The sequence below is a fragment of the Montipora foliosa genome, chromosome 3 (genome assembly GCF_036669935.1).
Source record: "Montipora foliosa isolate CH-2021 chromosome 3, ASM3666993v2, whole genome shotgun sequence".
In the NCBI taxonomy this organism is placed as follows: Eukaryota; Metazoa; Cnidaria; class Anthozoa; order Scleractinia; family Acroporidae; genus Montipora; species Montipora foliosa.
Genome location: NC_090871.1, coordinates 29,612,430 through 29,624,929, shown reverse-complemented (window position 1 = coordinate 29,624,929; position 12,500 = coordinate 29,612,430). Strand labels below are relative to the sequence as shown.

The following is a 12,500-nucleotide window of genomic DNA, read 5'->3' as shown; positions in this document are numbered from 1 at the left end:
CTGGGAACAACATGGCGGGATCTTCTCACTCATCATCGACTAAAGGCCGACAATTTCGAATTTCCCTGCCAAACGATGAAGACGAAGATACCGGTGTGCAACGTGGGGGTGCAATATTGTTTCAAAAATACAGGACCCAATTGCAAGGTAGAGAGGCAGCGGAAACAACAGGGCAGAATGTGTTGGATGATTCTCAAGAAGATCAAGATGAGCTTAATGGTTACCAACTTCGCCCAAAAAAGAGAAAACAGACTGATGGAGTCACTCAAAAGAAATGGACCTGGAAAGATGAGTTTGTTGCCAGCCTCATTGCTTACATAAAGGAATACAAGGCAGTATGTGATTTCAATGGTGTTGACTTTGAAGCAGACTTGAAGGACTTGTACACTGAACTTCATCGTTGCCTGGCGTCGAGGTTTCCAGAAGATTTTGGCCCAGATAAGGTAAGCGAACCTTCAACTGCTGTAAAAGACGTCCTGTGAAGAATATGATTTGTACAAGAAAACCACTGCAGAAGAAAAGATCAAAATTGCAAAGGTTTATGATCGAATAAAAGCAAAGGTCAAAAGCATTCGCCAGGACTACAGAACTGCTGTAAACAAGGGTACCAGAAGTGGAAGTGGAAAACTGGTAAAGGAACATTTTGACATCCTGCGTGAAATTTGGGGAGGTTCTCCAGCTACAACCATGTTGGCTGAAGGTGTGGATGGTGATAGTCTGCTCTCTGACAAAGTCAAGAGCAGTAGTGAAGGTAAGACCTCCATGACAGGGACAAAAGGGTCACATCATAATAATAATAATAATAATAATAATAATAATAATAATAATAGCAATAATAATAATAATAATAGCAATAATAACAATAATAATAACAACAACAATGACAATGATAACAAGAATAAATTGCATACACACAAGTAACATATGTTCATAACTTCAAAAACAGTCAAATTACAGCTGGTTAAAATTATTTCAAAAAGATAACATTTATGCTGGAGCCAATTTTAAAAAAGCCCAGCTCTCTAACCTCTATGTCATGGCAGGGAGTCTAACATTTTTACAGAGTTACTTTTCAATGCTTCCCCATTTATGTTGCGGGGATTGGGAGCCAGGGTTTAAATTGACTGGAATATTACTCAGATAAACTCCCTAGTCATTTATTATAAATTTAGATACTGTTAGCATGTTTTAACTTAAATCCATTGTTTAGTATTTACTTCATGTCAAACTGAGCTGGAGGGTAGGGAGGGCATTACTAGAGAGGTAAGGGGGCTTATTAACAGGCCACAGCAAGATTTGTACTACAGCCCTATTTGTTTGTTTGTTTTTACAATTCTTGTATGCATGTGGTGCCTAACAAAATAACAGACTGCAGTGTCTTTAAACTGCATGGGCCTTTTTTTCAAAAACACAATTTCTATATTTGTATTAATCTGCAGTTTCAGAAGCTGATGCAACTCTTACTGAAGAGTTATCAGACACAGATAAGGAGTCAGCACATGGAAATGCAAGCTCTTCATTTTCCCAAGTGCCTGCAGATGAACCAAAAATGACCAAGAAACCAAACATGTCTGTCTCGGCAGTGCCACGGTTAGTAGACAATAGAAGAAAACAGATGGAAAAAGCACTTTCTCAATCTAAACGAGATCAAATTTCGATGAATGCAACAAAAGAGGACATAATCATGAAGAAGCAAATGATTTCATCACTCGAGGAATCAAATAAGTCTTTACAAAGTACAATGCAAAAAATGACAGAATCACTCTCTTCCATGGCGGAAGGTATTTCAGCTGGTATGAGGATGATTGCTATGGCCATGGCGTCACCATCACAACAGCAGTCTTGGAGTTCTCAGCCACCAGATTACAACAGAGTTTTGTATCCTACTGCTATGCATGGAACTCATGCATATACCATGGGGCATGATTTTGTAAGAAGTCCTCCCAACTTCCCAGGCGAAGATGGTCATTTTCAAAGTTCATCACCAAGGTCATACACTCCCAGCCCCACTCCATCTGACCAGGTCTCTGTACACAGCAATGGTAGTAGTACTGCTGGATATGCTTCCTACAATAGTTATTGACAAGGGAAGCTAAAACTGACACACAGCATACCTGTTGTAGAATGTCAATTTGTGTTTATTAAAATGTTGAAAAGTGTTAATATTGAACTAATGCTGGGATCATCCTAGCAGGAGGATCAAAATGTTGTTTGGCAGGGACAATGACAGAAACAGATTATCACACACAGCAAGGTCATACCAGCATGAAGGTCATTGTATCAAACACCAAGTACCATACATGTACTATATACTAACAATGATTTGCGGTTAAACAGGAAATGCATGTCCCACTTGGACAATCCACCTGCTAGGTTGACCGTACTCCTTTGAACATGGATAACTGGAAAGCTAGGTTCCAAAATCTTGCGTTACTTGTTGGTGTTAATGTTTTCCTTATAAAGTGATGGAAAATGACATTTTAAAACTGTATAGCCTTAAGTTCATACATACAAGGTTCAGCTGTGTAAATATGATGCTTGTTTAATTTTGGGGCAGAAAAATTCTCACCTGTATAATCTTTCATGCTCCTAACCCAACATTTGAACTGGGAGTACATACACTTGGACAGTAACTATCAGACTGAGAACTACATGTATAAAGCTTGGTTCTAGTCACCCCATTTACACCTCATGCAAAATGGCTGCCATCATCTTTTGTTATCTGGTCAAGATTCTTAAAAAGCTGAGGGTAACACTTGAAAATTAATAGAAGAGTATACTACACTGTCTTTTAAATTACAGGCTGCAAAGTTGTGACTCGTTTATATTCAAGAGATTGGTATGGCCTGTTCAGACGATATCTTAACCTGAATTTTATTGCACTTGTTACATAAATCTATTTGAAGACCTCCAAGAACGAATGAGGCTGTAAACAAACGAAACTAAAAACGAACCAAAGCTATAATCCTAGCGAAAAAATCCCTTTATGTTCAACTCACATGAATGCGATCAAATAAGTATGAAAACTGAACTATTTATAGCGAACGATACTAACCACTTAATGGATTGCCTTTTGTTTGATTTTCCCAGGAGGGGCAACACCTATATGATACAATACAATAGCTTAGAGCTTTACTTATTTGTTTCTCATAAACATGGCCTGTTTAGCCTTGTGTTCCTGTTTGGATAATATAAATGTCCCTGTAACTTTCCATTACATAGGAATATGGCATTAAAACTCTGCACACTGATGCACTGACTTGATTTTTATAAGGTAGACCACAAATGTTTCTTCTGGGGCCAAACAGTTAATGTTCACCATATTTGCATTGGATTTAGACTGCACTGAAGTGAATAATGTTTCATACAGAGCATGGAAGGTAAGAAATAAAATCTATGGCCTTGAATTAAATACAACTGCTCTACATTCTCACATCCTTGTTAGTAATATTCTTGATTCAGAGATTCTTGACAGACCATCATGCATTGGGAAGATATTCTTTGAATACCCGAGTAATGATGTTTCTTACTTGAACACCTTCAGCAGAATTGAAGTTGTACAGCCTGTCAGGTAGTGTGAGAGGTTGCGCTTCCCTGTCTCTGGCAATTTGGCGTTGAACATCCTCTTCATCAACAGTCATGCCATTAATTTCACAAATGTTATGTAACACAAAACATGCATACACCATGTTTGGCACATCTTTCAGTCCAATGTCCAGCCTTTTGTTTAAAACCTGCCATCTTGTCTTTAGCCTACCATATGCACATTCAATTGTATTCCTAGCAGAGCGAAGCATATTGTTAAATATCACTTCTTCATTATTTCTGGGGCTGGAGTACTCTTTCATACAGTATGGTAATAAAGGATATGCAGGATCGGCAAGTAGAATCACTGGGACTTTATCATCACCTGGTAAAAGTCTCTTGTACATCATAGGGAGTTCTTCTTCACGTAACATTCTGTTGATACGGGACTGAGAAAAGACTCTAGCATCATGGAGACTGCCTGGCCACCTGGCATCAACATCAATGAACTTCCCACTGCTGTCACAAACCCCTTGCACATTAATAGTATATTTCATTTTGTAGGAGAAAAAGTCATGTGCATTGTCACTGGGTTGTTTTATGGGAATATGTGTTCCATCGATGCAGGCAAAGGCTTGCGGAAACCCAAACTTCTCTTCCATTTTCTTAAGAAGTTGGCCCATTTCTTCTTCAGTGCTTGGTAATGCAATATACCTTGGCCCCAGTTCCCTTGTAATCAAGGCACATACCTAAATATTAAACATAGGCACGCAAAGCGTGCAAGAGTTATTTTTTGTGAAGTAAAAGCCTCTGGAGACAGAAGCATTTAAGGGACTCTTTGCAGTAATAATTTAATTAATTTGACAAGTTTTCTGGCTACATTGTACAGGAAGAAAGAAACAGAAATTTTGATGTACATACGATCTTATAGAACTGCTTCAAATGTAAATAGTTTCGTCTCCTCTAAAACATGTCCTAAGAACTACAAGGGATGATTTGTGACTTCTAATATTGATTTTACTCCTTGTGAAAAACAAAAGTATCAAGTTACCTTTATAACTAAAAATAAAAATCTTCTCACATACCATTTACCTTTACAGCAAGAAATTTGATTGGCTGTTTAAAGTACATCCAATGTGATTGGTGTGACATACATACATCTCTCACTCACTCACCCAATGACCCGTCCATAACATACCCGACGCGCCGACCAAGAGGTATTAAAAAAAACTCAAAAATCAAAAAATCAAATAAAAATAACTTTGTCTAAACCTTGCCACCAGTTCCATGTACACACCTTTCGCAACACAACAGATAGGGTGCATATTGCCACGCCGAAACTATTAGCAGTCATTCGCAAAGACCCCTGATCTTTCAAGTAATAAAGTGTCATTGCTAGCTGCTTCTCAACACTTAGCACATCACCACGTCTCGGACAGTCTTCACGGGGCTCCAAAAAGTAACGCAGTTCGTCAGCCACAGACATGAAGACGGCACGTGTCATTCGTAAGTTTGTTTTCCATTCATGGTCTGGTAGCTTGCCTGTCCATAGATTTGTCCACCACTCCTCCGTTCGTCCTGGTGCTCACCATAATCTGCGAACAGGTCCTCGTCTGATCTTCCTCCTCGCTATTTGAAACCTTGAAATGGTGGCAGTGTGACTTAGATGGAGAATCATAGCTCGCTGTTGCTGTGTTTGAAATATCAAGTTGTATATAATGGCAAATTGATGCTGAAAGGCGGTTATCAAAGCGAGTAAATAAGGAAGAACTCCTAAAACTAACTTTTTGTCCTTTTCGCCCGCCATCTTGCTTTGCAACCGCGCTGAACACAGATTCTTGCATGTAAACTTCATGTAAACCAAATTAAGAGTTGATCCCAGGAGCCGCGTTTTTGCATGTAAACCAAATGAAGATTCTAGGATGATCCTGGCACTAGGATCATCCTCTTTCCATGTAAATGGGCCCTAAGTACTTTGTAGGATTTATGTAACAAAATAAATTCATGATACACAAGTCGTGAAGAACTATTTGTAAAGTACACAAATTACGAAAAAAAAGCTCACGATTTTCTGGTTGAATACAGGAAGAACTTGTCAGCTATGTACCTTCGAAGCAAATCCTCCTTTTGTTCAGGTGCCAGGGGTTTTGTACTTTTTAAAGTTAGCTTTGGCACTTTTAGTTTAGAATGACCTGAAATGATAGATATTGCAAAAATAGTAGCAATTTAAGAACATCTAAAGATTAATGTGAAATTTTCCTTTGTAGTGTCCTCTTTTCTCCAACTGTGCGAACTTGGCACAGTTGGAGCTCGTTTTCTGATAAGCTTCCATGAGACACAATCCATCAATTTTCAAATCTACAGGAGAATATGACTTGTATTGAGTGAAGTGTAGTTGTCTAAAGTTAACCTATTAAGTGTCTTGAGATCCTGAAAAGCTCTAAAACCCACCAACTCCCATGTCACCTGGGGAAAAACAAAACCAGGGAGCAAGCTATCCAGCAGTATGAGTGAACATGTGGCTTTGTTTGGGGGGTGGGGGTTTTCTCGTGCCCACAGGCGCACAATTCCATACAAGTCTTGTACAGCCACTCCTGTACGTATAGCCACTTGGAGAAAAAAGCACACCCTTGCTTACTCAGCGCTAATGAAGATCTAGACTGGAGCAGAGGAATTGTACTTCGAAGAAGGTCAACCAAAGAGTGGCGTTCAGTCATGCTGTCATCTTTCCGAGAATTTCTTCAAGCTTTCTTGGAACAGCATGGTCAACTAAAGTGTATATTTTTAAAAATATTTGTTTTCTTGCATTTATTTCATTGACCAAATAATGTAATTATCAAAATCAACGTACACAGGATCGTGTCAAAATTTGCTTTGAAAGTGCCTAAAAACGGTTAATCCTTTACCTCTGAAACCCTGTGTGAACGTGTTTAAACCGTTCTTTTCCAACCAAAAAGCCACATCATCTGTGTCCCATTCTGAAAATGACAACAAGTTAAACTTTAGCTTATCTTGAGGTTAGTTCAAGCGACAGATAACATTTTAAAACCGTTTATGCAAGAGAGCTGCTCTGCGAGTTCAGATCAAATTTTATGATTTAAGCTTAAGGTTAAAGTTTGAGTTCGCTCAGACTGATCTTTTTGGTAAAAGGGAAAATAATGGGAACCATTAACTGGATAATGCCTGGTTTACACTGAGACATACCTTCAATACTTTTGTCCTCACTTGAAGAACTTTTGGGCGAGGAGGAAGCAGACGAAGATCTCGAATCTCTTTTTCCGCAAGAAGCCATGTTTCCTTCATGCGAACTGTTGCGTGCCAAAATGAAACCGAGGCTGGAAGAGTATGTGATGGGATGTTATTGTTCAGAGAGCAATCCAATATTATTTTGCTCGACTGGCATTCGACAAAAAAACCCTAAATAAACTGGTGGCGATGTGGAAGATAAATTTACAGTTTTACCAGAAACTTAATTAGTGAATACAGATGAGAGCCATGCTGAACGGAATTTCCAACTTTCTACGTAAATTTCCAGGAATTAATCTCCTGGTGATGCAGCTTAACATTTGCTAAATATTTCCCAGAACAAAATTGTTTTGTTATAAAAAAGTCATTCTCTTACCTTCAAGTAACTCTGTGTCATCAATTTCATCTTCGTCGGAATCGTCAGTTGAAACAAGCTCTGTGTCATATCCACCATCTCAGTCACGGAGGGAGAGGTAGATTTCGTCATCCCACTCAACATTGCGTAGATTTGTCACTTCTGTCGGGTGCTTTGAATCAACTTTTTTGAAAAGTCGACATCTTCTATGCAACAAGCTTGCAATTCTCCTTGCCTGATTTTTAAACCTGTTTAGTTCCTCTTGCACAAAAAGGCAGTTTGAATCTTCAAAATGTTCCAAGGCTCTGTCAATAAGCATGGCTTGAAATGTTGAGAGCGGAATTGGCCATTGATCGAACTTAACTTTTATGCAATCAAAATGTATGCAGAGCAATTCTGTCCTGACCCATACATGCATTTTTTCACAGTAAAATTCTCCACATCCTGTGGTGATTGTGGAAGCAAAATTGAAATGAATTGGTAGCAGTCCGCGTAAAGAGGAGGCCAAGGAGGGCTAGGAAATGGTCCAGTGTTGGTCCAATGCTGACCAAAGATTTGTGTGCGCTGAGACCGAATTGTTCATTCGCTCAGTTGTTGTTTTTTTTTTTGAAAATAGCCGATGTAATCTTCAATCAATTAAAAAACCTTCTGTACATATCCACATTTTATATGCCTGCAACATCCTCGTGTTGCTGTGGTGCTCGTGATTATCGTCATGCTCATTGCTTTGCAAGATCTACTAGTGTAATGGAAAAGCAGTTTCTCGTTCAACATATCAGAACCACCGACAAGCCAATCGGGAAAACAACGATGTCTCAGTGCAAGCGACAGCTAGCGAAAGAAATAGAGAGGAGTTTCAAATCACACAACATAATTTTGATCTGCCAGGTAGCTGCACATCAGTTTATGCATTTTAGCTCGTTGTTTCCCGTAAGCACGTGCACAGCACGCATGCAGTGTTTGTATGAATGTGTGAAAAGAATCAAATATAAACTTCCATAAAATGTAAAATTGGTACAAATCATGATAAGATGACAGTATTATACAAAGATTATTGACAATCAAAGGGAGACATCGATCTCAGGTAGAAAGTGTTTGAATAGACGGGTTGATGCTTTGGAGGGCATGATGAGTAATCACGGCAAAATGGCAGGCAATTAAAGAGTTTGTAAGGAAATTCAAAGCTACATAGCTTTTCCTGAACTGATACATTTGGGATTTTCTTTTTGACAAGCCAAACTCAATTCAAAGGCACAACACCCCAAATCTCGGTAGTGCACAGAAGTCCTTTAAGCTTTTTGTGAAACTTAATTTTCCCATATGTTCACTGTAGTTCGGCTGCAGTGAAAAATTACAAAGAATACACTGAGAAAAGCACATCTAAGAGTGCAATTTCAAATGATACCTACAGTCTCCTACAGTCTCCAAATTCATCCTATAGGGTATTTTTAGTTGTGTAAGGGTTTTACAATTGGAGAGACTCTTACGTGCATCAGTTAAGGAAGACTTTTTTAGATTTGAATTTCGTACAAATTCTTGAATTTCTCCCTGTTTTGCCCAGATTACCCATCATGCACTCACAAGCATGAACCTGTCTATTGGGAAATTGCTTTTACATGTATTATCCACACCCCACACAGCAGTACACCTATATAACACTGAGAAAAGATGCTCAGAAAATACTGCAGTTTGCTTTACTTTGCACTGCTCCCCACTATCTCAATGCCGGATACAGGCTAGAAACAAAATGACAATGTTAAACCATCATTAAACATTAATTTTTAGTATTGACCTACAGTTGTTGAGGATGATAATTGTGAAGTTGATAGCACACCACCTTCTCCCAGTGATGATAACCATGGTGATGTTGATATCACAGATGATGATGATTCCCACAATATATCGCAAGACCATGTCTGTGAGAGAGGGACACAGACAAGTGAAGAAGACTGGGAACAAAAAGTTGTTGAGGCCATACTTAATGCATTACCTATGAAACATCAACAAGGAGATTCTATAAAGTCATTTGAAGAGAGGTTGAAATGGGCAAAGGATTATGTTATAACTGATGAGAGACTGAAGGATATATGGCCAACCTCTTGGTCAGAAACTGAGGTCATTTTGAGAAAGGTTGGATTTGAATCACCTAAGCATTATTACATCTGTATGAGTGACCAACATGCAAGGGAGTGGGACATAATGGAGTGTTCTTCAGGGGAATGCAAGCACTGTGGAGAACCCGGTACTATGGATTATTACTACGTGGGGCTTTCAACCAAAGTGAAAGGGTGGTATGGAAATTCAGTCATGTGTAGTGATATGCTTGATCACTGGAGAGAAAAGGACCACTGGTTTTACACTAATGAAAGAGGTCAAACTCAGGGCTGGCCTATTAAAAAGGAGCTGTGGGATGGCACACGAATTCTCTCAGTACTCTCGGTTTTTTGATAAAGAAATGGAATGGTTACAGCCAGCCATATGTCCACACTGCAAACAGTTAAAGCAAACTACAATAATTTCTGCACCAGATATTGCGTCTTATGATGTTCTTCAAGATGACACAGTTGACATTGTTTGTCCTTCTCGTCAAAATGTGTTCAAGTGGAGATCCCAGAAATATTGTGTACATTGCTCACTGGGATGGGTTTAGCCCCTTTGGAACTTCTGGAGGTCATAGCACTGGAGTAATTGATGTGAAGATTGCAAACATGTCCAAGCAAACAAAATCATGCTGATCAAGTCTTTGTAGTGGGATTTGTGCCAACCCCAGATGAAACCCCTGAGTTCCTGGACCCTTTTCTGACCCCTTTACTTGACGAAATTGTATATGGCTTCATTGATGGAATTGAAGTTGAATACATTGCTGATTTTCCTGACTTTGATATACAGAAAGGGAAAGCAGTCATACGCCATCTTATCCTTCTATGGACAGGTGATCACCCAGGACAGTGCAAAGTCACAAAAGTAAAACGTACTGGGAAGAAAGCTTGCCGGCGTTGTCATGTTTGTGGCATACCTCTGGAACCTGGATTACCACATTTTTACTATGGAAATTGTAGATACCATGCAAGACACAAATGGGCAAGTAAACGTTTGGATGAATCAATTTCTCTTATGAAGAAAGCAGATGAAGAAGAGGGAGCAGCATGCAACAGAGTTTCCAGAGACAGTGGGTTTACTGGTGTAAGTAAACTTGTAACTCTCCACAATCTCTATGGTTTTGATGTGTTGTGTGACACCCCTATTGATTTAATGCACAACTTGCCCATAAATCCAGTTAAAAAGCAATTGCTTCGCTGGCTCGAAAATGGTAATGTGAATAACGATGCCATTGAATCAAGGCTTTCTTCATTCCCCTGGATTGCAGAAATGAGGGCATCTCGCTATCCAAGTGGAATTACTTCACGTCTTGGGTACTGGAAAGCTGAGGATTATCAGAAATTTGCCTTTCCAGCCTCTGAGGTAATTTTGAGTGACCAAATGCCTGCAGACGAGTTTCACTGTTGGAAACTCCTGGTACAGATGGTTCAAATGGTTTTTAATGTCTGTCGCACACATGGCTGGCAAGAGAAAGACATTAAACTGTTTAGAAATTTGGCTTGGCGTCACAACATTATGGTAGAAGAGACATTTGGCTTAGATGCTTGTGTTATAACTGAGCACAATTTAGTACATGTAGCAGATGATATAAGTCGCTTTTCATCACCAGATAACTACTGGGTTTTTGACTTAGAAAGGGCTGAAGCGATATGTTAACCAGTCAACTACTCACCATAACATTGAGAAGACTTACAGTGACAAGGAAGTAAGAAGGGAAGTTCTTCAGAATTTGGACATTGTGCAAAAGAAAAACAGTCCAACCCTTACGCAAAAGGAACTTGATTCAGCCATCAGTTTGAAACAAGTCTCTTCGTTACAAAAGGGTATTGCCTTTATTGCCTATGCAAGTACCACAAATGTGAACGGTGTTGAAGATGGCATATTGATTGGAAGTACAAAGAACAAATTTCAGGAAATTTCCGAGTCACAGAGATAAGAAATTTGGCGAGATATCAGTTCTCGCATCGAAGATATTGAGTACTCCTCCTTGCCATGTGTAACCCGACTATGCAGAAGCTTTCTAAAGCCTGGAAAAGCTCCCAGTGATTCTCATGACCTTTGTAGAAATGTCATTTGTCGTTTGTATGGTGAGGAAAGAGCAGGAAGGATAATGGCTATTCCTTCTGTTATAATTAACGGTGATGATGGAGTACAATATAGCTATATCTTTTCAGAGATTTAGTTGTATGAGCATGCAACAGATGAAAATGGAGAATTGAAGTATCATCCTGGAACTCAATCCCAGTACCTGCATTTGTCTCCAACCATCAAGATGATAAATGTCATTGACGTATTGAGAAAGGTTCTTTTATATCCAGATAACTCCTGTCCTGGACAACATGTCTTGATAGACTTTCAGATGCCGTGTTTACCTCCTCAAAGACAAGTTGTAGTTGTCCCATTCTATCCACAGAAGAATGATATGGTACAAGTGCTAGGGAAAGATGATGTTCAGTGGATTGGCAAAATCATTTCTGTTCAAGATGATGACAAAACAGTAGGAGTTCTGTTTTTAAAAGAACATCCTAGATGGCCTGGAGGCAACAAATTTGTAAAAGAGAGCTCCAATATGCACAAAGTACATTGGGACAACAAAACAAAGATTGTTGAAGGCACCTGGCTGACAACTGGTGTATGGGAATTAAAGGTCTAACTTTGCCAGAAAAAATACTATCTAGTGCACCACATTCTTATCAAAGAGGCAGTGTCCTCATTTAATCATGATTTTGAGAAGCCTCCCCCCCCCCCCAAAAAAAAAACCGTAGTAAATAACGAGCACCAACTGAGCACCAATTTTTATTAACAGTGTTTATTTGACAAACTTCAGGGTCCCAAAACTCCACATTTTGTCTATGCTTTTTTACAGACTGTAAACTGTGCAACTTACCAAGTACAACTCCAGTTTGGGAAACTCCCAACTTTAAGTATAACTTACCATACAAAATTCAAGTGCCATTTTAACTAAGGACAAAATGCTCCCAACAAGACATAAAACATTAACATAATATACGCCACATTCACGTTTTCATGTGTTTTAGACATATAAAATACTAGGATTCCCCAAATCATGCCCTGCCAACTTTTTCCCAAGTTTAGTGTTTTTTTTTTTTTGCTAGCCTTTTGCTCCGACTTCATTGCCATAAACTTATCTCTTATTTAAAACATTTTACCACTGACAGGAAACTTAAGTGTGACATTTTTTCAGAAAGGGTGCTAAGGTTTTCCCAACTAAACAAAACGTTTGGCTTTTGTTATTTCGTTCATTCTCACGTGT

At 39.0% G+C, this 12,500-nt stretch overlaps 1 protein-coding gene across 1 annotated transcript; it reads right to left on the bottom strand.

Moving 5' to 3' along the window:
- Positions 1-1,717: 1,717 nt before the first annotated feature.
- Positions 1,718-4,979, bottom strand: LOC137994716 (putative nuclease HARBI1). Its single transcript, XM_068840320.1, has 4 exons — positions 4,823-4,979; positions 3,531-4,274; positions 3,056-3,102; positions 1,718-2,067 (listed from the first exon to the last, which is right to left on the bottom strand). Exons 1-4 carry the CDS (start codon positions 4,916-4,918, stop codon positions 1,890-1,892), a joined length of 1,065 nt encoding a protein of 354 aa, XP_068696421.1. The 5' UTR covers positions 4,919-4,979; the 3' UTR covers positions 1,718-1,889.
- Positions 4,980-12,500: the final 7,521 nt, after the last annotated feature.

Excerpts from the sequence above, each read along its gene's own strand:
- LOC137994716 (XM_068840320.1), bottom strand. The coding sequence starts at position 4,918 with ATGACACTTTATTACTTGAAAGATCAGGGGTCTTTGCGAATGACTGCT. Across the intron at positions 4,275-4,822 it reads TATCTGTTGTGTTGCGAAAG|GTATGTGCCTTGATTACAAG; the intron begins GTGTGTACATGG and ends TTTAATATTTAG. Across the intron at positions 3,103-3,530 it reads ATTCTGCTGAAGGTGTTCAA|GTGTTGCCCCTCCTGGGAAA; the intron begins GTAAGAAACATC and ends TGTATCATATAG.